At 46.1% G+C, this 27,216-nt stretch overlaps 2 protein-coding genes across 2 annotated transcripts in view; both read left to right on the top strand.

Moving 5' to 3' along the window:
• Nucleotides 1-778: 778 nt before the first annotated feature.
• Nucleotides 779-1,654, top strand: LOC112885413. Its single transcript, XM_025951037.1, has 3 exons — nucleotides 779-1,122; nucleotides 1,275-1,374; nucleotides 1,465-1,654. Exons 1-3 carry the CDS (start codon nucleotides 779-781, stop codon nucleotides 1,483-1,485), a joined length of 465 nt encoding a protein of 154 aa, XP_025806822.1. The 3' UTR covers nucleotides 1,486-1,654.
• Nucleotides 1,655-6,979: 5,325 nt separating this feature from the next.
• The window catches only part of LOC112885414 (nascent polypeptide-associated complex subunit alpha, muscle-specific form-like), a 38,908-nt gene continuing 18,671 nt past the window's right edge, over nucleotides 6,980-27,216 (top strand). The window contains exons 1-5 of the mRNA XM_025951038.1: nucleotides 6,980-7,023; nucleotides 7,108-7,120; nucleotides 7,246-7,858; nucleotides 8,756-8,815; nucleotides 9,222-9,313. Of these exons, the coding sequence (XP_025806823.1) occupies nucleotides 6,980-7,023; nucleotides 7,108-7,120; nucleotides 7,246-7,858; nucleotides 8,756-8,815; nucleotides 9,222-9,265 (774 nt within the window). The 3' untranslated portion in view covers nucleotides 9,266-9,313. The remainder of the gene's footprint in view (nucleotides 7,024-7,107; nucleotides 7,121-7,245; nucleotides 7,859-8,755; nucleotides 8,816-9,221; nucleotides 9,314-27,216) is intronic.

Consider the following 27,216-nt stretch of genomic DNA (forward strand, 5'->3'; position numbering starts at 1 on the left):
TCCAAAAGCTGTTCTTTTCTCAGATAAGGGATTTGTGGGTGTGATGGCATCACAAAGAAAGGTGTAGAACCCAGCCATTTGTATTTTGTAGGCTGAAACATTTTGGTTTGTTTCCATTCATCATTATTGAAGGTCACTGTATTTTTCTTGTTCAGAACAGGTTATTGTTCAGTGCACCGCCAGTCTTCAGTGGTTGACCGGCCAGCAACAAGCAGGGAGAGATGTTAATTATTACCTTTCCATCATTTCCATGGCACCTTTGTATGTGACCAATAGTACAGTCGATCAGTTCCCAGTACGAGTACCTGAAACAGTAGTTGCTCCCGGTCAACAAGTGCACACCTCACTCAGCGTATCAAACACTCAGAAGCGCAAGCTTTGCAGCTGTACCAGAAATTTATTTTTTCTTTTGAATACATTTCATGAAGCAAGAAACATGCCACCGTGTACACTATACCAAGGTCATAGTGTCCGTGAAAAATGCATGCTCCCCTTTTTAAATGTCACGCGATTAAGGCATCATATTATTCAACACCAGTGACTGCTGGTTGTTTTCCTTTTGTTCTTTTTTCACTGCGTACTCGTAGAAGTTGCAAGGCACAGACTGCGTGAGACGGGCCACACAAAGCAGTAGTAGTAGAGCACAAAGCTCTGAACCTTCTTCTCTTCTCTCCCTCCATATATGTGCTGCTCTTGAACAATAAATCCAGGCCAAACTCCAGTCGAAGAAGTAGCACTAGGCTCAGCACAAGGCCTGTCCGGCCGCGAAGTGAGTGAGATGGCTCGGCGCCACGGCCGCCACCCGTCTCTCGTCCGCATCGCCCTCCTGCTCCTCGCCGGTCTCGCCGCCGCCGTGGTAGTGTCGACCTTGCGTTCAGCGGCGGATCCAGAGGATGCGGAGATCCGGATCAGCGTGCACTACCCCACCGAGGAGGAGTCTCAGTGGCTGGACCGCTGGGCGGAGAAGTACCGCGCCAAACAGCCCGGCTCTGGCTTCTCCGTCGAGCCGGCCACCGACGAGGAGTCGGCGTACCTGAACCGCATCTTCTCCGACGGCAAGAAAGGCGGCGGCGCCCGTGCCGGCTTCGACGGCCGCATCGAGTTCGACGACAACGACCGTCCGTATGTATCCTCACGTCCACCTCCACATGATGAGATTGCTTGCGGCTTTGCTTTCGGCGGCGTATAATTGCGCTAGTATCCAGTGTATCACCAGCTACCATGCACCATCTTAAATTCTGATGCTCCGTGTGAATTTCGCTTCTGATTCGCAGTAGAATCGTCGTTGACAACAACTACTCTGAGCGTCGCTCGTCTGAGCCGGATTCGAACGCTGATGATCTGCAGAACAAGGAGTCTTACTCTTACGCCGAGGTAGATTGAACAGCCCGGGCACCACTAATACCATTCTGTTGTGTCAATGTCAATCCTTGATGGCTTACTAACCTAGATCTCTATTCTCAGCATGACGCCATGGAGCTCTAGGAACATCCAAACCTAACTGTGTGGGGCCACCAACGGCCTGGCGTGCATCGACGGAATAATGGAGGTTGGCAGCGAGGGAGCTGAGTTCGTGTGTCATGTAACCTGTGTTCTAGTAGCTTCTTGTGGAGTCCCAGCTAGTAGGGTTTGTCTTGAGACTTGAGAGAGTTTAAAGAAGTGATTGTCTGGTAACTTAGTGTGTCATTCTGCTGCATGGTAGTGTCGACCTTGGGACCAACTTGTCTCTGTTTCTTGCACTCTCCGCCTGCAGGTTCCTGTCATCCTGTGAGATCCATTTGTTTTTGTTTTAAATTTTCACATTTTGCTGCTAAATTTCAGTGAAGCCGAGATGTGAATTCTCATCAAGAGTGCTAATGACTCGCTCAAAAGAAAATTTAAATCACTCTACAACAAGGAAAAGTTTACAGGAAAGTAAGTAGTGGGGAGGAACGAGAAGGAGCTGGTTCATGAATCAAAAAATAACAAAAAAAAATCAATTGTGAAGTGAAGGTGCAAAGCTGCAGCATATATAAATGAACAAGAATTTACTGTGAAACAAAACAAAACAAAACAAATCCGTTTCAACTTTCAAACTGGCGATCAAACAGAAACCACGCACATGCATTCAACACACGCTCCTCTTTGTCAGACAAATTGGCTGCTGCGTAGAACTGTGAGCACGCTGCTGGTACTCACAATAAAACATATTCGCGTCATCAATTGATCCCGGTGTCTAAGTCTTACTGGTACTCGCACTTCGTCAGGCCGGCATATCCCGGTTACCTCCTAATACAAGGCGTAAGAGGTTAAACAAATTTAGGCAATTAAAATTTGAAGGATAAACCAATTAATAAAAGAAAAAAGGGCCGATGCAGACGAGGCTCCGGATCCACGGTTCACGCTATCACCTAACCATTTCTCTGTGTAACACTAACACACACACATGGGCTTGTCATGCTCATTTGCAGCAAGGTTACCTGCATCTGGCTCTGGTGCACTGCAAGCTTACCCATCACGGACATGGAGGTAGCTGGCTAGCTGCCGTCTGGGTCTTGACGATTTCTCAGAAACGTGCATCGCTCACAGTTTCCTGAACCATGCGTATGATGATTCAGGTTGCCAACAATGGCATGGTGAAATTGTTGACCAGAACGTCTTTCGGCAGAGAGTTTACTTTACTCAAGGATGTGCTAACAAACAAAGAAAAGCATTCTAATGTGTTAGTCGTTTTTAGTGTGTTTTAGTGGCGTTTAACCAGCAAAACAAGCTACCTCTGGGCAATGGAAAATTTACACAGATAAAAAAACGACGACTCCACATTGAGGGATTACACACTATTTAAACCAAAGAGGCGGTATAGATAAGAAATCCCACACATGTCTTTTAGTTCTAAATCGAAATAGTTCTTTTTTAAAAGTGCATATTTGCTAAATTTCGCTACTGTAGAAGGAAAAAGCAAAATAAAATAAAGAACAACAATGGGGCACAACTGAAAACAAAAGTGATGAACCGGCGGGAGTAAGAACCAAGAATCAGAGGGAGTGAAAGTATAAACAGTAAAAAATGTGCTGCCGGCAGAACGATGTGATGCTTTCTACCGAAACGACAAATCTGTTTTAGATTTGAACTGGCAAGAAACAGTTTATCTTGGGTACAGTAGTCTACGGCCAGCTCAGCACTGGTACTATGGCTGTCAAGAAAAGCTCGAGGATGGTTCAGCTCATCATAGACTTGTTTTGAGATGGATCGAATCCTAAATGTACAAGGTTAAGCTTGATTCAAAGGTCTTGAGCCTAGTGAGCTCGAGATCCAAAAGATCGAGTAAGCTCGTGTAACTAATTAAATAAAAAAAAGACACCCGAGGCAAACGGCGCTCCGGCTTTCCGCCTCATGCGATCGCCTAAACCGTCTCATTCACTACGTAAAAAACTGATACAGGAGACACCTATATTATGACACAAAAAATAAACACGTCACTAATATAAGACTAGTGACGGGCATAATTGAAACACGTCACCATATCTTTGCCCCGAGAAGAAATGCTCCCGGGGCAAACATATCAGAGACGTGTCGCAACAAAACGCGTCACTAATGATAGGTTCCAAGTCAATGGAGACCATTTTAGTTTATCTGCGTCACCTATGTGAGAACTCATTGACTGTTCTTTTATCCGCGTCACAAATGTGAGCTGTTTGCATCTATAAGCAGCAGACACAATAGAAATTGTGTGGACAAATTGAGCCTGGGCCACCGTGGCCTTTCACCCAGCCCAAAACAGCCCCGCCGCCTCCCCTCTCAAGTGCCGAGCCGCCTCCCCCCTCAAGCGTCGAGTCTCCTTCCCTCAAGCGCCGCCACCTCTCTGCGCCGTCTCCTCCCTCTCAACCCTAATCCCTTCGCTTCTCCTTCCTGTGCGCCCCTCTGCTTCCCCTTCATGTGCGCCGCCGCCGGCCCGCCGGCCTCCTCCCTCGTCCGGTCCTCTGTAACACCCTAGGTATTTAGAACCCTAAGCAAGAAAATCTAAACATAGCATCATGCATAATAATTCAGAATCATTTGAAACAATGCATCACATTATGTGTGTGCATATGCATGTGTATGAAAATGTATGTATGTGTGTATGTGAGATTTGTTTCTTTTGTGTTTATAACCTTTTTATGCTCCACTTTTCATGAAAAATATAGCATAAAAATAGACTCATATTTTAGTACCTTGCAAAGTGTACTTCAAACACCATTGCAAATTCAAATATTTAACACGATATTGACTGACCTGTTGATAGGATAGCAGGGGTAGTAAAGAGGAGAGGAGGAAAAAAAGTAGAGTTAGCTTCAAATGAATAGTAATTCAAATTCTAATAGTTTTGAATTTAAAATAACTTTTAAACCGTAGCTCAAATGAACTTTTGGCTAAAATAAAAATTGTAGATTTTTAAATTTCCTACAACTTTTGTGTTCAAAGTTTTTCAAATTGCTGTTTAAAATTTTAAGAAAAATTTAATTTGAATCCCGACCTATCTCTCTCTCCCTCCCCTATTCTGTCCCGTCGAGGGGCAGCGACCGCCGGCCACCTGGCCGGCAATGCCTGCCAGCCGCAAGCCACCACAAGCCCCGCCTGATAGGCCTTCATCATCCCTCCCCGTAGCAATCTCCCTCGCTGAGGCGCGCGCTCGCCTCGCGGCCGGCGATGCTTGACGCTGCTCGACGACGAGGCTGCGGTGCCGCGGCCTTGTCCCGGCCGCGCCTCCCTCCATTGTGTCGCGCCCAGCTCCACCTCCCCTTCCCTGTGCGCCTATAAAAGGGCTGCACCGAGCCCCTGCTCACAGATGTCCGAGTACCACCACCGCCGCCCCATTAGTGCTGCTACTCGACCTCGCTATCGAGCCCCACTTCCCGCTCCTCCTCCGCCCAAACCGAGATCCTAAACGGGCCGCTCTCGACCTGCTGGTACTCCCTGACTTCCCCACGCCGCTCTTCCTCGTCGGACCACCGCCGTCCACTGCCCGCATCTTGATGCAGCTCCTGCTCACCACCGGCAGCCCAGCTCCAGCCACCCCAGCCCCAACCGAGCCCACCTACAGATTTCTCTTGACCTCCTCGTGCTCCCCCACCCCTTTCCCCTTGCCGCCGACTAGTTTCCTCATTGGATTTCAGCTGGGAAATACCCAGCCCCGCCTAGGGACTACATTACATTCGCTAAGTTTTTCTTAGGGTCCTTTCTGCTGGACCTATCTACGAGAACTTGAGTACTTTTATTTTCAAGAGGCTATCACTTGTAAAATCAATATAAAATTATAGAAAAATCAGAAAAATGCAAACTAAAATTTATTGTGATTCTCTTGATGAATCCGACTACTTTTGCATAAATAAATGACTAGTTACAAATTATAACTTGATTTAAAACTAATCTTATTTTAAATAGTCTATAAATGTATCTCTTGATCTAGGACAGTACTGTGATTGATTTTTGGATTTTAAGCTAGTCTCTGCTTGTTAAGACTTGGGTAAAAATCTTAGGGCTAGAACAAATCTTTACGAGTAGTTTTTGTTGGATCTTGTTTGATGTGCTGTTTTGCTAGAGTTATTTGTTCATGCTGTTCTATTGATATTTTAGGGTTGAAACTTTTACAGTAGAGTAACCTTGATGCATAAATACTATGGATAAAGTTTGGAACTTTTTACTTCTAACTTGCTCATATGTTTTTAGTTAAGAAAAATTATATTAAATTAAAATAACTAGTTATGGTGCTTAGAAAAATAAGAAATTTTAATCAGAGACTACCTTTGAGTAGATTATCGATTATCATGTTAAAAAAGTTTGAGACACAGAAATGTTGTGGAACTACCTGTAGAAATAAATCTTGATTAATGTAGATGTATCTTGATTTATTTTCTATGCTCTGTATCTTGCACACTAAAATCTAAAAAATTTACAGTAGACTCACCATAAGTTTAGGAGTACTCAGTAAAATGGTGAGCACCAGTTTTTGTTTGGTTTATTCTGTATAAATAGATCTTGATTATAACAGTAGTTGTTTAATATATTTTTCATGATTGATCTGCTGAATGAAAAAGACTGAAAATTCTACAGTGAGTTTGTACTTAAGTAATATGCTCTGCATGAAAATCTCAACACCAGAAACTATCTCTACGAGTTATTTTATTTTTTAATTCATGCTTACTTCTGAAATATAGCCGTTTATGAAATGACAAAACCATTCACTTACTTAATAATCCAGATACTACTTGATAAATGACTGCCCAAGAAAAAGAAAATGAAGTGCTTTACAACTTAATTTGAGTTGTGTTACAACCTTACAGTGAAATAGTTATTTACCTTGTACCATTAAAACAACTCATACATATGTATTCATATAAAATCGATGACTCTCACGAACGGAACCTACGTGCTAGTGGCGGAGTTCGAGAGTGAGCAACGCGAAGCTCAAGTTAATCTAAATGTAGTTTCTGAAGACCCAAACCAAAGTTCAGAAGAGCCCAAAGACTAGCTTTGCTCAGGAAGGGAAGCCCTGGAGCATAACCCCTATTTTTAAACTTATGCAACTTTTATTTATATATGGTATTGTGCATTAAGTTTGTAGGAGTTGATTGAAACCCTAGTTGCACGATCCTATTACCTATGATATGAACACTGGTCTGTGTCGGTCGCTAGATTGCCATGCTAATAGGACTCCGGTAAAAATCGAGTGATTTCCTGTTACTCCCGAGATATACGAGTTGCTACAAGTTGCTTGTTTTACTTATGTTGGAATCATAAGATCGATGGACGGGGCTATGTTATGATATTTCTGTTGATGATTGAGTCATGTTTGTTTAGCGAACATGCTAAGATCGTGGTGTGTGGTAGTGGTGGTTAAGTTTTTGAACGTACTAAATGCGAATATGGTAATCGATAAAGTAGCTGATTGAACCGGGATCAGAACATAGCTCCCACCGTCTTAACATCGTTCCCATGACATATGGTGATTGCAAGGGCAGCCATGGTCTGGCGTCGTTCCGTGGTTCTTAGACCTCTGTACTCGAGGTCGGTGGTCCTGTTCCATGAAACGGGAATAAATGGGAAAAGTTGCACGTGTGACTCTATGACTAACCAATGATATGTGTTTAGGCTTCCTTACAAGGTTAAAAAATTCAATTCAAATCATCCGTTTTTCTTGCAGGCATTGAGATTGCAGATACCGAGAATGCTTAACCCTTTTACGTGGAGTGAAGATAAAAATATCAGCAGGTTGCAGTGTATCTATAGTCCACTCGACGTGCCCAGGCGCCCCGCCCTGTCCTCCCCGACCCGCCTTCCCACCCCCTGCCCACGTCTCGACGGTTCCCGACGCTCGCCTCTCCGTCTCCTGCGCAGCCGCGCGCTCGGCACTCACCCTCGCGACGGCCGCCGCCCTCCCCACCGCGCGTGAACCCTACCTCGCCGAGCGGCAACCCTTGCATCCCCTACCTTGCCCTCCCCGCCTCCCACTCCACTACACCCGGCCGCGCCGCGGGCACGACCTCACCGCAGTCGAGCTCTTCGCCTCCAGCGCCGACGAAGATCCGTGCCGGGACGAAGATCCGCGGTGGTGACGTTCCTGTGGGTGCTGTGCGTCTCCACGCTGGGGGCCTCGACAGCGGCGGTGACGTCCTACCTGAAGCTGCAGGGCGTCCAGTATGCGCTGCTGGTCACCGTCTCCCTCCTCTCTGTCCTGCTCTTCGTCTGCAACATCCTCTGCGCGACCTCCTCGGCGGCGCCAGCTTTCAACCCCACCGGCGTCGCGGCCTTCTACGCCGCCGGTCCGCCGGAGTCACTAGCCCCTCCCTCTTCGCCGTCGCACTCCGGTTCCAGGCGCAGGTGGGCTCCGCTGGTCGAGCAGGTGGGTTGGCCGAGTTGACACTGCTTTTGCATATATCTCCTGCACCCTAAATGTTCGATGAAATGTCATAGTGTACTGCGTACTGCAAGCCTGTCTCTGCTGTGCACATCGGTTGTGCTGCTATCTCTTCCTGTTGGCTAAGTTTTCCATTAAATTAGTTGAGGATTTGTTGGATTATTGTAAAAACGGACATGCACCTATGCTTAATATTGCGTATAATTGGGGATTCGAAACCGAAGGACCAACTGTATATATGACATTTTGACAAATGATACTTGTGATTGTTATAACCACTGTAACTTCACGACCAAAATCATATTAGAATTGGAATGGCATAGTTTGGAACCACAGTGGCCTTTTGAATGTACTTCATTTTTTAAAAATTCTTGATGTACTAACTGCAATGTCACTGCCTAGTTCCTGTTCAAAAAATAGTGATCGTAGTCTCACTTTCGAGTTGATCTTCAAGAAATATGGTTTATGGGCTGAGGAATACTACAGGTATATGAAATTCATCATTTTTCTATTAAAAAAGAAATGCAACATGTGTTCTCCTATGCTGCAGTGTACTTGCAGATCGACTAGGTACTTGCTGCTTGAGTGTAATGCAGAGCCTAAAAATGGTTCATCAGTGTTTGATTCTTTTAAAGCTGATACCATGCTTGCAATCACATTCCATACCACATTTGTATTTTCTGGTGAAATGAAACAATTTTGATACCTGTTAAGCTAAATTTCCCTGATATTTACTTGAGGGTTGCTGGTGGTAGCAGGACAACTGTCTATATAGTATTATAACCCAGTTTCCGTATTGTATGCATTTGGAGACCTTAATTTTTTAATGGTGTAAGCATGCCAAAATACTAAACTCCATGTTGCTGTATTGCCTTCTGTCAGGAGAAGGCTCTGGTGATTCAGGAGTCTTTTCAGATTGCTGGGTTAGGATTGTGATCGCAGGTTTGTAGCATATCAACAGCCATGACTTTGTGTATTCCAAATGAAACTGTTGGCTTCTGTCTAATTGCTTTTCCAGTATCAGCCCAATTATTATGACATTCATTTTCAGCTTATAGATTGTTAGGTTCGATAGTAATTGCTCTAGTTAACATCTGCAGATGGCAGCTATTTTGCTTCTTGTCTGGGTTCTCCGCTTTCTCTTAATTTTGAAGAACTTACCATTAAATAAATTTTAACTTAGTTGGCTTTTAATTTTCTCTGTATAACGGTTGTGTTGAATCATTTTAAATGTGGGAGCTCTTAAGGTTATTGCTATCTCTACTACCTGAAAAGAACATAAGTAAGAACGACATCTAAACACAAATTAAGAATCTTCTCTAATTATGTGTTTTTAACTCTTCAACAGGGCCTATGTACCAGACCAGAGGGAGGGTGCACAGCTGCACCTAGACCCAGACACCCAGCTAGCAGCAGCACTCTTCCTGCCAGTGGAAATGGGTCAGTTATACCCTTACAAACTTTTAACTTCTTTTCTCTGATTTTTCTTTGACTTCTGAACCAATTTGTTACTTGAAAGAACCTATGTAACTGGTAACCCAGTTTTTACATACCGTTGTGAAAATTATAAATGAAGAGCTCGAGTTTATCTGATACACTCCTTTTTTATTTGATAATAAGCTAGTTGTATCATCTGATACACTTTCATGAAGTATAAATGGTTCGTTGCCTATTCTCACCAATATCTTGAAAACTTCAGATAGTATATTGCTTCTGTTATTGACTGAATTATGTGTTGGAGTATATTGAGCCCATGTGTATAGAGGCCCATGTATATAACTACCCTACCCTGTTTAGGGTTTGCAATGGGAAAATTACTGTTCATCATGGTATCTTTAGCCTAGGTTTGCTCTCTCTCCTCTCTCCACCCTCCAGCCCGCCGCCGCCACCGGCCACCATGGTCGGCCGCCGGCCCCTCCTCCTCCCCTCTCCTCCTTCCCTCCCCTCTCCTCTTCCTCTCCCTCCTCTGCTCCCGTTCGTGCCGATCTGGGCGCCTAGGTCACCGGCGCCTGGTCGCCGCCGCCCGGCTTTCCCGCCGCCGCGCTAGTCCTCGAGGGGGTGCCGGCCGCGGGCGCCGCCGCTCCTCTGCTCCAGGCGCCGCAGGGGCCGCCGCCGGCGCAGGGGCCGCGGCAGCAGCCACATGCCACCCTGGCCCCCCTACAGCCCGACGCCGCCGCTGCCGCAGCAGCTGCTGGCGCGAGCGCCGGGGCTGCGGGGCCCCAGCAGCGCGCTGCCGTCGATCCGGCCGCCCTGCAGCTGCTGCTGGCCGCGGGCGCCGATCCAGCCGCCGCCGCTGTGTCCCACCGCGCCGCTGTCGCTGCGGGCAAGCAGCCCGTCGTCGATGCAGTGCCCGGTGTCGCACGGTCTGGCCTCGGGATGGCGCCTGAGGATGCGCCGCTCTCCGCCACCGCCTTCCGAGGGCAGCTGGCCGACGCCGCTCTCGCCGCGGCCCTCCTCGCCGCCAAGTCGGAGGCTTCGGCGGCCCAGGAGCGGGTCCGTGTGGCAGCCCTCGCCTGGGAACGCGAGCGTGCCACGGCCGACGCCCTCGCTCTCCGGGTCGCCGAGGCGGAGCACTACCTCCGCATCTCCTCCGGCCAGCCCGTCGACCCTGAGCACGGCACCTCCTCCTCCTTCCAAGCCCTGCCCGCTGGATCTGGAGCCCGGTACGACCCGACTGACCCCATGGTCGCCTAGCTCCAGCTCCAGGCAGCCGGCGTCCAGAACATCAGGGCCCTGGTCTCCGTCCTCCTCGACCTCGCGTCCTCCTCCTACAGCCGCTGGCGGGACCAGGTCCTCCTCACCCTCCGCCGCTACGCCCTCGACGACCACGTTCATGCAGGTTCGGGACGACCTCGCCCTTGAGGAGATCACCAGGGGTCTCGCGCCCGGATCCTCCTCGCCAAACCCCGCCGCACTCGTTGCTGCTTCACCGGCCTCCTCCGCTGCTCCTGCCACCTCCCTCCTTGGTGCTGCTCCCGCAGGGCAGACCGGAGGAGGGGGGGGGGGCGTGGACGTCGCCGGCGACGGGGTGGTGGTGGTGGCACTGGTGGCCGCTCCTGGGGGTACCGGTACCGGTGGGGGGCCGTCGGGGCGCGCCGACCCCGGCTCCCGCTCCTGCCCCTGCCCCTGGCGGTACGCCATGGCCATCCTTCAGCAACCCATGGTCGGGGCGCATCTCGATGTGGCCGTTCCAGGGTTCGGCAGGGGGGCTTCGTCCTCAGCTCTAGCCGGCGGCCATGTTCACTGGTGCTGCTCCACTCTTCACGCCGTCCTGGACCCCGCCCGCTCAGCCCAGCCAGCAGCCAACCTGGCCTGGGGGGTGGGACCATGCCGCTCTGGCGTAGTCCTTTAGCACCATGGGACTGACGCCACCAGCCAGCACCGAGTGGATCGCCGACTCGGGTGCCTCGTTCCACAGCACTCCTGATGCCGGTATCCTCTCTTCTGTCTGACCCCCACACCCCTCTTGTCCTTCTTCTATCATGGTTGGTGATGGGTCTTGCCTTCCTGTCACCGCCGTGGGTTCTGCTCCTCGTCTTCCTAATGTTCTTGTTGCTCCTCGAATGGTTCACAACCTTCTTTCTATTGGCCAGTTTACTGCTGACAACTCTTGTTCTATCGAATTTGACTCCTCTGGTCTTACTGTGAATGGTCTTACTGTGAAGGATTCGGCTTCCCGGCGTCCACTCCTCCGATGTAACAGCCCGGGGCCCTTTACACCCTTCGGCTTCCTGCTTCCGCTGCCTTGCCTTCGGCTTCTTTGTCCGCTGCTTGTGCCGTGACACCTTCTTCCACCACCTCGCACCGCCGGCTTGGTCACCCCAGCCGCGACGTTTTGGCTCACTCAGCCGTAGTACCGATGCTCCTTGTACTAAGGCTCCTGCTGAGCACCTCTGTCATGCGTGCCAGTTAGGTCGTCATGTTAGACTTCGGTTTTCTTCTTCTTCTTCGCATGCTGCGCATGCTTTTGATCTGATTCACTGTAACCTGTGGACATCTCCTGTACTCAGCATGTCTAGTTATAAATATTATCTGGTCATTGTTGATGATTTTTCTCATTACTCTTGGACTTTTCCTTTGCGCGCCAAGTCTGAGACCTTCCCCACCCTCCTCCACTTCTTTGCATAGGTGTCCACTCAGTTCGGCCTCATAGTTAAGGCCGTCCAGTGTGACAACGGGCGGGAGTTCGATAACTCCACCTCCCGGTCCTTCTTTCCTGTCTCGGGGTGTTCAGCTGCGTATGTCTTGTCCGTATACCTCTCCTCAGAACGGCAAGGCTGAGCGGATGATTCGCACGACGAACGACGTTGTGCGCACCCTTCTGATCCAAGCCTCTCTGCCCCCGCGCTTCTGGGCTGAGAACCTCCACACCGCCACCTACCTGCTCAACCGTCTCCCATCCACTGCTTCTCCTGCTCCCACTCCACACCATGCTCTCTTCGGTACCCCTCCTCGCTACGACCACCTTCGGGTCTTCGGGTGTGCGTGTTACCCTAACACCTCCGCCACCGCTTCTCACAAGCTGGCGCCCCGCTCGACTCGTTGTGTGTTCCTTGGGTACTCCCCTGACCACAAGGGGTACCGATGCCTTGACCTCACCTCTCGCCGCGTTCTGATCTCCCGACACGTCGTCTTTGACGAGTTAGATTTCCCCTACTCTACCTCCTCTGCACCTTCTTCTGACCCCGAGCTGGAGAGACTGTTTCCGACTGACCCGGTGGTTCAGCCACCGTTACCTGTCTGTCCTTTTCCTGCAGGTTTCCCCGGCACGCCGGCACCGTTTCTGGTGATCCCTGCTGCGCCGAGCGCAGCCCCGGTGCCCGCGGTCGCGCCACGCGCGGTCCCCGGACCTCCGGTCGTGCTGCGCGGGGACCCGGTGTCTCCCGCTGCGCCAGGCGCGGCCCCGGTGCCTCGCTCGGCGCCGACCCCGACACCACAGCGTTACGCTGAGCCGTGAAAGGACCAACACTAGGCCTAGAGAGGGGGGGGGGGTGAATAGGCCTTGTTCAAATTTTTTCGAAAAATCTTGGCAGAAAAACGTCAGCGGCGGATGATCCGGCTCAAGGTTGGATCTTCCGGGTTCCGGATGATCTGGCCCAGGGTCGGATCTTCCGGGCGGCGGATGATCCGGCCTAAGGTCGGATCTTCCACCCGGGAGAAAATAACCAACAACTAAATTCAAAATATACTTAACTTTTGACGATTCCCTTTGAATACAAAGTTGGTAAAAGGTATTGCAAAACCTATTCAGGAATCCAATATACGAGATCTACGCCTATCTAGCAGATCGGGTCGAAACTACCTCAAGAACGATATGAACAACAATAAGTAAATGGAGACACAAGATTTAATCCGAAGTTCACTCAACAAAGGAGCTACGTCTCCGTTGAGATACTCACAAAGAGCCGGGCTGTCACTAGCCCCAAGTCTCTCACAATCAACCACAAAGGAGGATTGAGTTACTTACTATTGATCTCACAAAGAGGGGTAATACAAACTTCCGGGAGCTCAAACCACAAAGGAATGGGAGCTTACCGGCACCTCTAATCGTCTAGGAGATGGGCTCCAAGAGTAACAAACGCAAATCGACGAATCAAAGGATGCTTCAAGTGCTTCTTGAGATGAATAAGTGAAAGCCCATGAAGTGCTCTCTTCCCATACCCCAAATCTCACTCCCTCTCAATCCCTAGGTGAATCCTTGCAAGAATCAAGCTCTTGGATGGAGGGGAGGGTTGAAATGAATGCTGTGGGGGTGTGTTAGGTCGTGGGAAGCAGCAGGAGTGAATGAGGGGGTGAAAGGGTATAAATACCGCACCCAACTCAAGTGACCGTTATATGTATTTCTTAGGGGTACCGGATCATCCGGTGTTAGTCCGGATCATCCGAGCAAGCAACAGAATAGGTCAAAATACACTACGCAACTCCCATGGCCGGATCATCCGGCCTAGGGTCGGATGATCCGATCCAGATCCGACCCAGCACTCATTTAAGCACGAAAAGCTCTCCAGAATTCCCAGGGCCGGATCATCCGGCCATGGGGTCGGATCATCCGACAGGTGACAGAAGGTTTCAGGCTTAGAGGCCGGATCATCCGGCCTAGGGAATTTAGAAGGTAGATTTTCTCAAGAAAGAATTTCATTTCAAACTGAAGCACTTTGACAACCTGGATCAATCGACAGCATCCCCCTTTATAGTACGGTGGTCCTATACTCAAATTCAAAACGAAAATCTGAATTAAATCACCAGTGAACTCCACCATCATACATATTTGAATTGGGGACCTTCTTTTCATCTTCTTCTCAATTATTTCATTTTATTTTTGCACACAACTTCATCAAAGCATCATATCCCAAATTGTGATTGTCAAGAATCACCAAAATTAATTAGGGGCATAGATGCACTTTCAATCTCCTCCTTTTTGGTGATTGATGACAATACCAATTTGGGCTCACAAGGGAGGAATAAAATTCATGAATTGTAAACGACAAAATGGAAGAGCTCTCCCTAAATATGTGCATAAACAACTCAAAGTGGTCTCAAATACCAATGCACATATTTAGGTGAACTCCCCCTAAGACTTTGCATAGAAGTGCTCAAAGTGCTCAAGTGTGATGAAAATAACCGTGATGCATATGACAAGATATCCAAATCAACAAAGTTACAAATAACATTACATCATCCACACGCATCAAGCTAATAAAAAATCAAGTTCATCATCACACTAGCAAATAAGTCTTACAAATTATCAAATAAGTTAACAAAGTTCACGATCACCAAACATGACACCAATACATAGTTCTTACATGTCCAAAGATAAAGTTTGATAAGACATAAATTAAGATAGAATGATGACGATGGCACTTAAATATCACTCCCCCTTTGGCAGCAAGCACCAAAAAGGAAGCTGTTCATCAGCTCACTCGGACTCGGTCTCGTCATCGCCGCCTTCTTCCTCTTCCTCTTCATCACTATTGGCTTGACCCCCTTGGAAGGGCATCTCTTGTCCTCCATAGTCAAGCTCAACATCTTCACCAAATTGATACTCTTGAGGAACATAATCATCCCAAGGATTGTAGATGGATGGTGGAGAAGGAAAGTCTCGAGGCTCACGAACGGGAGAACGAGGAATGTCAACTTTGGCCATTAGCTCCTTTTGCCTCCTTTCTAACTTGAGGAGTTCCTCATCCATATATCTTCTATGTTCTCGCATTTCATGTGCATTTTGGCGACACATATTGAAGCAAGCAAAAATGCCTTGAGCAATAAAGGATAACTTGCCTTTCTTGGACTTGGAAGCCTTGTGCCTGCGAGAAGTAGATGGTGCCGTAGGAGAAGGAGGAGCAGCTCGCGAAGATGATGCACCGGGAGTGAAGTTCGAAGTATAGGCACCCGGAAAGGGTCCAGAAGCAAGAATCCCCGTGCCATGACCGGCAATATGAAGAGTCTGTTCGATCTTTCCTTTGTTTGACCGATAGGCCATGTGAATGGTGCTGTGCACTATGTTGAGCTGAGTTGCCGTCTTAATCATGTGAAAGATGTACGGAGCATAATGGCATGCACTAGATGAATTATATGAACAAGCAATGATCTCATGCCAAATAAACTCCATGACAGCAAACTTGGGATGATCGGGGGCCATCTGAGCTAGTAGGTTCTTGGCTCTAGAGGATATTTTATCTGAGTCACCACCTCTAGGAGTGAGAGTGAACCTAAAGAGAGTGTTGAGCATCTTGTAATAAGGAGTGAGCCCCTTGATTTGCCCATACACAATATCTCCATAAGCTCTATCATACATGAAGTGCATCTTGGAGGGCTCAAGTTCATTGCCTTCATGCAAGTCAACCTTGAAGTTGTCACGACCCACAATGTAGCCACCCCCATAAACTGTAGTCTCCAGTGTGACCAAATAAGATACTAAACTGAGCCATGTTATATCTGAATCGCTTTCCTCAAATTGACCAATGGATGGTTCGCTCATCTTTCTCAATAAATAGTGTGGTATAGAATTGAGCCACAACCTCTTCATTCCAATCACATCTGAAACTCATAATCTCCACAAGATCCATCTCACTGCAGCGATCATACACAGCCTCAACCACTTCCTTAACCGGTGACGACAACCTCTTCAAGTGATCCCAATCAATCCATCTCATCTCAGTGGTAACGTGCTTCTTGGTCATGATAACTGATTCATACCAATCAGCTTGATGAGAAAACCAAAAGCGAACATCTCCAAAGAAACTGCGCTCAACATGTCTAGGATCTTCATTATATCGAAGCGTTGAGATAGAGTTGCCACCCCTCTTGTAATTCACCATTGAGGGATCATGGGGGCCACGAATTGGACGCATGATACTAACAATCATGGTTTCTAGATATGAAAGATCAATATCATCGTCATACTCATCTGTTGGACGGCTAATACTTGCTTGCTTCATTCTGGGACGACCACTAGAACTTCGTGCAGCCGTCGAGCCTCTCCCTTGAGGAATTTGTGCACCACGTCCTCTTACATTCCTCTCAGGGACGGTTTTCTTTCTTGTCTTTTCTTTAACGTACACCTCTCCATCGGAACCGGTTTCATACTCCGTTGATTTGGAGTCGGTGGGAGGACCCTTCTTCTTGGTCACCTTTTCCCTCACCATCTAGATCAAAAGATTAACAAAAATTTAGGATATGGATCGAGAGAACGATATGAATTCATGAGCTCGTTGTGCATCTCAGGGCAGGACGGATGATCCGGCCCTAGCTCGGATGATCCGGGAGCCGGATCATCCGGCCCACCATCGGGTCATCCGGCCCTGCTCGGGGATGAACTTCAAATTCGTGAATCCGAGAAACTAGCCCACCAAAACGTTGAAACTCTAGGCATGATCTCTAGATGGGTAAAGAAGATGATTCATCGGAGGAAATCGCCTAAGATATCCTACATTGAGAGATCGGGGCGAGAGGATTTTGAAAGAAATACGTTCGAGTTTCCCGCGCGATTTGAAACAAAGTTCCGGAGTAATGCCGGATCTTCCGATGCGGAGGAAGCAAGGAACAAGAGGGCACGAAGAAATCTTGGTTGGGTCGAAAAATCACCGCGCAAGTTTTGGAGAGAAAAGGGCCGGCGGATGAAAGAAGAGGTGATGTCTAGGGTTCCGAACGGTCGGTTCCTTATATAGGTGAAGTGCCAGGGTCGGATCATCCGGTGTAAGGTCGGATGATCCGACGGCTAACAGAGATACACGACTGGAGAGGCTAGATCATCCGGTGTAGGGCCGGATGATCCGGTACGTAACAGAGGCAACCCGGACGAAGGGGCCGGATCATCCGGTATAGGGTCGGATGATCCGACGGTCGACAGAAGATAACAGAATAGAGAGTCGGATGATCCGGTATAGGGCCGGATGATCCGACTTCCACCAGAGATAAAAGACTAGGTGATGTTGATTTGAGGAATTTGATCCGAAGAAGATGATTGGAAGTATGGACATATAAGACTCTTGACTTAAAATGATCAGCCACATTTATCATTACATAACTATGATCATTTGAGCCAAGGAAAGATCCAAAGATCTCAACACCAAAGATTTTTGAAAAACTCACACAAAAGAAATTTTCTTAGTCTAAGTATCAACACAAGGTGTATACAACAAGTCAAGCCAAGTTACGAGAATCCAAGATATTTAGCTCACTCCTCAAAGAACAAAATCTTTGCTCGTCGAGAGGCTTTGTGAAGATATCGGCTAGTTGCAATATCTCCTTTGGCTTCGTGGTCTCTAAGAAAATGGTGTGTTATGTCAATATGCTTGGTTTTTGAGTGTTGGACCGTGTTGTTGGCTAGTTTAATGGCACTCTCATTGTCACACAAGAGAGGAATCTTTTTGTACTCACAACCGAAATCATTTAAGGTTTGCCTCATCCAAAGCAGTTGAGCACAACAAGCACCGGCTGCAACATACTCGGCCTCGGCAGTGGATAGCGCAACGGAATTTTGTTTCTTAGAACTCCAAGACACCAAGGACCGACCAAGAAATTGGCAAGTCCCTGTTGTACTCTTTCGATCTACCTTGCAACCGGCATAATCCGAATCGGAGTAGCCAAATAGGTCAAAAGTGGAGCCCTTGGGATACCATAAGCCAAGGTTTGGAGTATGCACTAAATACCTAAAGATTCTTTTAATAGCCACTAAATGACATTCCTTAGGATTGGCTTCAAATATTGCACACATGCACACACTAAGCATAATATCCGGCCTAGATGCATAAAGGTAAAGAAGAGATCTAATCATGGAGCGATATACCTTTTGATCGACAGGTTTTCCATCTTCATTGAGATCAAGATGTCCATTTACAGCCATAGAAGTCTTGATGGGCTTAGCATTTGCCATGTCAAACTTCTTGAGCATATTATTTGTATACTTGGTTTGACATAAGAAAATTCCGTTCTTCAATTGCTTGATTTGAAAACCAAGAAAGAACTTCAATTCACCCATCATGGACATCTCAAACCTCTTTGTCATGATCCTACTAAATTCTTCATAAAACTTCTTATTAGTAGAACCAAAGATAATATTATCAACATAAATTTGGCAAACAAATAAATTCTTGTCTACTTTTTGAATGAAGAGAGTAGAATCAAATTTGCCTATTTCAAAGCCATTCTTAAGAAGAAATTCCTTTAAGGTATTCATACCATGCTCTTGGAGCTTGCTTGAGCCCATAGAGCGCCTTATAGAGCTTTTACACATAATCGAAAAATTGAGGATCTTCAAAGCCCGGATGTTGCTTTACATATACCAACTCGGAGAGAGGTCCATTTAAGAATGCACTCTTCACATCCATTTGATATAGCTTGAAATTATGATGGGCAACATAGGCTAGAAGAATACGAATGGACTCAAGCCTAGCCACCGGAGCATAAGTCTCACCAAAGTCTAGACCTTCAATTTGAGTAAAACCTTTAGCAACCAATCTAGCCTTGTTTCTTGTGATAATGCCATGCTCATCTTGCTTGTTCCGGAAAACCCACTTTGTACGAATTACATTTTGCTTAGGCTTTGGAACCAACTTCCAAACTTCATTTCTTGTAAAGTTATTCAGCTCTTCTTGCATTGCAATGACCCAATCCGCATCACCAAGAGCATCTTCTACCCTAAGAGGTTTCAAAGAGGAAACAAACGAGTAACATGCACAAAAATTTACTAAACGTGAACGAGTAGTTACCCCTCTTCGAATACTCTCAAGGATATTATCAACAGGATGATCCCGTTGAATACTTTGATGAACTCTTGGGTGAGGGAATATTGATTGGCGTTGAATAGGCTTATCATCATCGCCCTCATCATGAGAACCATCAACTTGAGCATCTTCACCACTAGCTCCCCCTTGATCATTGCCACGATCATGATCGTCACCATGAGCTTGATCTTGATCTTGAGAAGAACTTGGTGGTTCGACTCTTGTTGATGATGGTGAATTAAGATTAGGATAAATATTCGGAACTTGGGTTTCCGCTTGCTCTTCTTCTTGATCTTCATGAGGTCTTACTTCTCCTAGACCCATCTTCAAGATGGATTGGTTTGGAGGCTCTTCATTACCTACAAGGTCATTTTCAACTTGCTCTACTTGAGAGCCGTTTGATTCATCAAATTTCACATCTACCGTGACCTCAACACACCCGGAGGTTTTGTTGAAGACACGATAGGCATGTTCGTCAGTACCATAACCAAGTAGAAAACCTTCATCGGCCTTAGGTGCAAACTTAGAACTTTTGGTTTTCTTGTTAAGAATATAACACTTGCAACCAAAGACTCTAAAGTAATGCACCTTTAGCTTGTTACCGGTGAGGATCTCATATGGAGTCTTGCCCAAGTACTTTTGAAGATAGAGACGATTCATGGCATGGCAAGCCGTATTAATTGCTTCGGCTCAAAATGAATCCGGAGTCTTGTATTCATCAAGTATAGTTCTAGCCATCTCAATAAGAGTTCTATTCTTCCTTTCAAAAATGCCATTTTGTTGAGGAGTAAGAGCTGAGAGCTCATGCTTGATCCCTTCTTTGTGACAGTTCATGTGTTTGTAAACTAGGCACATAATTTGTTAGTGTGAAGTATGTGTCTGTTGTATGAAGCTCATGTGTGTTATGTGAAACTTTTGAAAATTTAAAAGTACAAATAAAAAGGGTATTTTTAATTACAGAAAAATCTAGGGTTGTTTTTGCAAAATGTAATTTGATAAGAGGTAACCTCAAATTAAGTAAAGGAAGGAAAGGGTAGTTTGGCAAATATATTTTTACTCTATGTCTTGTAAAAATATATATTTACCCAACAGTTGCATTAGAAATGTAGGAGTTAAATTGTGTAAAAATTTGCGTAAAGTTGAGGAAATAAGGGTATTTATGTAATTTTATAAAAGAACAAGCCCTTTTATGCAAAATAGGTAATTTACAAAAGTAACTTACCAAAATTACTAGAGGCCAAAGGATAATAATGTAAGTAATCATGACTTACTTAGCAATTTACGAATAGATCCAAGGTTATATGTAATTTATACTAACAATGACAAAGATGTTATAAAATTCAAATTTAGTCCAAGTCTTAAAATAAAATTTCATATTTTAAGTTTTGGAGATCAAATCCTAAAACAAAGATGTAGAGCTTGAAAAGTTGTACAACTTTCATTTTGGTCACATTTTTGTTTGAGCCCTAGAACAATGGTTAAATTTGTCTTTACCGAGAGGTCCCTGCAATTTTCTAAAATTACAAACTAGTCCTCGGGAAATTCCCTTTGTCTTCCTCCTCTGGCGCTGCTCTGCTCCTCTGAACTGCAGTTCACCGCTGTTTTCCCGTTCTTGCCACCTCCTGCTGCAAATTTTGCACGCGTCACTGCCCCTCACCTCCTCCTCTGGCGCCCTTATCTCTTCTCCCACCGGCAGCACAGTCCCGTCCCTATCCTCTCCCTCTTTTTTTTTCCTCAGCACAAACAGGCAGCAGCTGGGCGGCAGCGCTGGGCGGCCCAAGCGCGCGGCTGGCGGCGGGAACCGGAGCAGCAGGCGGCAGCAGCTGCAGTGGCTCGCGGCGCCAGGCGGGGCGGCTCGGCTCGGGCTCTGGACGAGCGACGCCCGAGCGGCACGCGGGCAGGTGGCCCCACGCGAGCGCGCGCAGGCGTGCGGCTGGCCGGCCCAGGCGGCAGCGAGCGCAAGCGGCGCGCGGCTCGGGAGCAAGTGGTGCGGGCCGGGCGAGCGCGCGTCCAAGCCGGCGCGCAGGTACTGGAGCGCGTGGAAGCTAGCGACGGCAGGCCGGAGCGGGAATTGGTGGCGGCGGACGGCAGCCTCAGCGCGCAGTTCGAGCACACCGTTGTGGTCCGCCCACTCAGCTCCCTGTGGCGCGTCGTCCCCCGCTAAATCAAGCTGCCCCAACCATCGCCTCTGGATCCATGTCGCCGCCCCTGCTCTCCCCAGACCGGAGCTGTACTGCCGCCCTTGCCTTTCCCCGGCCGAAGCTGTCTGCCCACTGAGCTCTGCCTCCCCACCGTGGAGGACCTTCTTTTGGCCCTCCTGCTCACCTTCTGGTCCCCAAAACGGACTTCTGGAGTGCTACTCGACCCCCCCCCCCCCCGGCGACCATCTGGTGAAGCGCCTCCCTGAGCTCTTTCCCCTGTACGGGATTTCCTTCTTTCCCCATGGAATCGATCCCCAAGTGCTCCTCTGTTCTGTTTGCAGGTGATGGACTTCGTGTGACAATTAGAGCAAGCTCAGGGGGTTTTCTGCGAAGTCTAGACTCATGAGAACAGTAGAGTTTGAGGACCTCTGTGTAAGGGTACTTATTATTTCATGTGAGCTGTGTTGCTGACTTATAAATTCAATAGAAAATTGTAGGAAATTCTAAAAATTGCAAAACCAGTTTTGTTAGAAACTAGATTTTGAGCTCTACAACTTCTATTAAGTGAGTTTGATATGAAACCAAATAGTTTAGAATCTATGTTAAATCTAAGATAAGGGAGAGTAATATTCATAGCTCCTACATGATAACTTTGTAGATCATGATTTTTGGTATACAATTTTTATAGATTAAGTATGAATTGATGTGGAATTTTCAAACCTAATTTTGTTTTGTAACTTAAATTCTTTTATGTTAATCAATTCAATTTATTTTATAAAAGAAATAGCTAAGCATATCCACTTAAAGTTATGTTTAGTCGTGTGTGCTTGTTATTGCAATATGTTCCTTGTGCTGCGTGTTCGAACCTTAATTAGATTTGTTGTGCAACTTTAAAATATAAGAGAGGTCTAATTCGAACGTGAAATGTTTGAATTATTTTTAGCCTACTATTTGTGTGACACAACTTAATTAGCTGTTGGTAGCCAAAGTCTTTGCCATAGATTGACCACAGATAAATTATGCACCATGCTTGATATACTTGCTGCCCCTTTGGCAGACTTTTTGTGATGATTGATTAACTTTTTATTCATATGGATGCTCATGCCTTTACTTCAGTCTTGATTGCAATATTGTTAGAGCCCCTTTCTATGTAAAGGTCCTAGTCTACTTCGTGTATCGACTACTTAGTTAATATACCTTTGTAATTAGAACTTAGCAATCGGCTACTAGTTCAGCTGATTTTCGATAGGCACGACCCTATCGGCCATATACCTTTTTGGCTACAGGTCTGTAGGACCCCATCGGCCATAAGCCTTTTGACTTCTTCCCTATCGGCAAAAGCCCATCGGCCCGATGTTAATCACCCTTTTGGTCCGATCCGATGCTAGTGCCCTGACCGACCTAGTCCGATCTAGACAACCACGCCGGCTAAGCATCAATCGGTTGCTTGCTGATATCATCAAACCACTTAAACACGGATTACTCCGATTAACACTTCCGTCAATAGTTGGATAGGTACATCCAATAGAGAATGTAATGGTCAGCTAAGCACAGCCAGTACAACATAGAGAATCGGCTACTTATGCCGATTCACAAATCTAACGCATGTGCACATTTTAGCTCGGTCGATGCTCACACTCTCGACCAATTTACCAATGCGCAACCAAATAGTACCTACCCTGTTTGGCTAGCATGCTGATGTTCATAGATCAACTAGTTTGCTAAAAACACAAATCGGCTATGCCGATGCGCACAGTGATCAGCTAGCCATCCGATTTAGATAACGTATCGGCTGCACATAGTCAATGCACACACAATCTTAGGATTCTTGTTATCAGCCGATTTATCGGCTGAGAGATCGGCTATATGCTTACCGGTTACATACCCTCAACCACATCCTCTTTAGTCTAATTCTGCGCTTATGGTCTCACTAACCTAGTTTAATATTGGTGTTCTGTTACATCTAATTCTTGAAATAGGTCTAACTTAGATAACCCTATCGGCTGTACAGCACTCAATTGTTGTGTTGATGTGTAATCCAGCCGATGCAACCACATCTAGTTACCTAGGATAACACTTAAGCACATCTTAGTTAGGCACAACCAGTGCAGAGTAGGACAATCAGCTACACAGCTGATTCACCAATCGGCTGAATACGTTGGGACAGACCATACGGATACATAGTTTGACTAGTCTATAAGTACACCATCGGCTAGTTACTTGCTTTAGTCAACTAGCTATGCCGATACATCACTTGATTAATTCTACCCAATGTATAAATCGGCGAATGTGCCGGTACACTAAATCGGCTAGAAGGTCAAATCACTGATCGACTAGTTTTGCTAAAGCATGGATCCGCTATGCTGATACGCACGCGATCAGTTAAGTACGCCGATGCTCACACAGATTAGCTAGGACACAGCCGCTTTAGGAAACATCCCTCTACTAAAGTGATCGATGTTTTCATCGATAAATTAGAAAACCAGTGCACCTGTCAATCGGCTACCCAGACCAAAGTACACAACCTTGGATCAGTAAGATCGCACAGTAGACACGCCTCTGTTAGGCACGACCAAAGCACATCAGTCAGCTAAACCGGATGCATCCTCATCGGTTAAGACCAAGACCTATACACCAACCAATTAGATAATCAAACATGCTACCTAATGAAGTTAGTATAGATGTTTAAGGTAACCCCCCCCCCCGTTGCCTAACGAGACTAGTTAGTTTAGTTAATACTCGATAAATGACTGCCCAGTACAGGGTAGATAGGTTGTTTGTCGAAATGTAATGTTCTTTTATTTGGATTGCAACTATATTGTGAATTGAAATAAAAGTGTATGCATTCATTGAACTCCATCTTGCATATCATATAGACTCGACCACTCTCGCCGACGGAGGTTATCAACTGATTTCGGAACCAGAAGAAATTTGTTCTGAAGATTCCGAGAACTTCGTTGCGGAATTATCTGAAGCCCTGAACCAAAGTTCAGAAGATCTTAACTTTACTGACTTCAGCCCTACCAACGAAGGCAAGCCCCGGACATAACCCCTACCTTATTACACTGCAACCTATATTATTTATATATATCTCGTCGCGGATTTCTCTGAAGCCCGAACCAAGGTTCGGAAGAAAATATTTTGACTAACCCCAACCCCACCAGCGAAGGCAAGCCCCGGACATAACCCCTACCTTATTACACTGCAACCTATATTATTTATATATATCTCTTTATGCATTAGGTTCTTAGGAGTTGTTTGGAAACCTAGTTGCATTATTCTAGGAACCAATGTATTGAACACTAGAACTGGAGTCCGACTAGCTGCTCTGCTTATAGGACCGGTAGAAGACGAGTGATTTCCTGTCACTCGCGCGATATAGGAATTGTGATGTTTACATTCCTGTTATCACTATAAGGATGACGGACGGGAATTTTATGAGGTATCATGGTCAAGATGGTACCCCGTCTGTTTTGATGAATTTGGTAAGGTCGCAGTGTGTGGTAGCGGTGGTTAAGCGTTTGAAAGTACTAGCCACATATCGTGAAATATGGTAAGCGGTAAGCCTAGTAACCGATCGGCCCGAGGAGTGGACATACCCCCCACCACATGTATTTGCTTCTTTTGGTTACTTTGTTCGACGTGTAGGCATATGTGTTGCTGGGCAACCAGGAGTACGGGTTTTGTAGTCGCGCTACAGACGTACGTCCTGCACTTTGGAAGTGCGTATGACCTGCAGTCGCTTGTGGTGGATCTGATCCACGAGTCGGAATGAAAGGTAAACGATTGCTTCGGAACGACCCTGTGGTGTTCCAAGCGTGTGTGTTAGGTTTACCTTGCAAGGTTTGAATCTCGATTCAGGAATCGTCCGCCTCTCACGATGAATGAGACTGCTTGATCCCTTTACCACATAGAGTAACAAGAGCAACTTTATGATTATCAAAGATGATATTTGATTAAAGATCCTACCATGTTTGAGTAGTTATAGGTGCTTACCTAGAATGGTTAATCCACTAGAATCTGAAAGCTAAAAGTTGAAAGTAAGGATCTACTCTTTGTTGCTTTTCAGCTGAAAACTCTACCCAAAGCTAAAAGCCTTCATAAGTCTAGTTACATGGCTAAGTATACCATGAGACGGGTAAGTCTTGCTGAGTATTAGTATACTCAGCCTTGCTAGTTATATGTTTTTCAGGTAAAGCCTTTGAAGATCCTACTCTTTCCTTGTCATGGCCCTGTGCTTTTCCAGAAGATTGGTCCGAGGAATGGGATCCGTCCCCGACCAATACTGATGATTTCGAGTGATGTCGTGCCCGGGCTTAGCATGACATCCGTCTTGACGACGTGCTGTAGATCATCACGTATGATTTCCGCTGCTAAAAACCATAACTTTATCAGATTGTTTTGTTTTCTCTAAATTTGAAACTTTGCTCTATTGTGAAAACTCTTGTAAAGTGATTCCCTGTGATGTAAAATATAATGGTGATTGTATCTCTGGACTCACCTTCGTGTGAGGTAACCTTATTTGATCCTGTGTATCGGTGGTTTATCGGGACGTTACCCGACAGACCAAGGGATTATACCGTTTGAAGTACGTCGGAGCCCTCTGGAATGGACTCGCGTACTTGAGCCGGTATAATTCAGGTTGGTTCCGCCACATTCTTCATCAAGATATTCCTCCACATTGAGATTCCGAAACTCCGAACCATTATCACTTCTAATATTTTTAATCTTCAATTCAAACTCATTTTGTGTTCTTCTAATGAACTTTTTGATAACCCTTATACCCAAGTGTATCTAGAGAAGTCATCCACGATCACAAGACCATATTTATTCCCACCAATACTAACATAAGCAATTGGACCAAATAAATCCATATGAAGTAGTTTCAAAGGTCTTGAACTAGTCAATATGTTCTTGGGTGGATGAGGAGCACCAACTTGTTTCATGGCTTGGCAAGCACTATATAACCTGTCTTTCTCAAAAGTAACATTTGTTAGTCCTAAGATGTGCTTACCCTTTTGAAGTTTGGCCAAGTTCCTCATGCCAACATGGGCAAAATGGCGATGCCAAAGCCAACCCAAGTTAGATTTTGCCACTAAACATGTCTTAGGTTCCACTTTAGTAGTTGAGAAATCAACTAAATAAAGTTTTCTCTTTAAACGACCTGTAAAAGCAATAGAGGAATCCTCCCTTCTCAAGATGGTCACACCCTCATTAGTCTTTCTCACAAAGTTATGAAACGGACAACAAATTGTACCCCAAAGTATCAACTAAATAAACATTAGTAAGTGATGAATCTTTTGAGATAGGGATATCACCTTGACCAACAACATCGCCATAATTATTATCACCAAACATGATTCTCTCAATAGGCGAGTCATATTCTTCAATATTAGTAAATATTTTCTTCTCTCCGGTCATATGATTTGAACAACCGCTATCTAGCAACCATGTAGGACCACCGGAGGAATATGCCTACACAACAAATCAAATCTTGATTTTAGGTACCCAAATGAGGTTGGGTCCTTGAGGGTTAGGCCGAGACATCTTGGGCACCCAAACACTTCTCATCATTTTATTGGTATGAGCGCCAACATACTTGACCACCATCTTTCCATTTTGATCCCACATGACCGTGTAATCAATTGTGTAGTTGGAAGATAGTTTGCGCTCAATGATCCTCTTTTTCTTTGAGATTGGTTGAGTCCTTGGCAACCTTGCTAAGAATCTTAACCAAGGGCTTTGCTTCAATGTTGTTCACCCTTGACGCACCATGAGCAATGTTCATCAACTCTCCAAGATTAGTGCCTCTCTTGAACAAGGGCACATCATATCCATTTATTTTTCTTGTGCCATTTGACCTTCCACCTCGTGTGAATCCGAGTCCATCCTTAATACTAGGATATCTCTTGGCCTTATATGCCGGATGTGACTCGAATACACTCTTACCTTTGGCTTTACTCATGTCAACCAACTT

The sequence above is a fragment of the Panicum hallii genome, chromosome 3 (assembly GCF_002211085.1).
Source record: "Panicum hallii strain FIL2 chromosome 3, PHallii_v3.1, whole genome shotgun sequence".
NCBI lineage: Eukaryota > Viridiplantae > Streptophyta > Magnoliopsida > Poales > Poaceae > Panicum > Panicum hallii.

Bases quoted from the DNA above. Each gene is read 5' to 3' on its own strand.
- LOC112885413 (XM_025951037.1), top strand. From the start codon at position 779: ATGGCTCGGCGCCACGGCCGCCACCCGTCTCTCGTCCGCATCGCCCTC. The intron at 1,123-1,274 runs GTATGTATCCTC...TCTGATTCGCAG, and splicing joins TTCGACGACAACGACCGTCC to TAGAATCGTCGTTGACAACA. The intron at 1,375-1,464 runs GTAGATTGAACA...CTCTATTCTCAG, and splicing joins AGTCTTACTCTTACGCCGAG to CATGACGCCATGGAGCTCTA.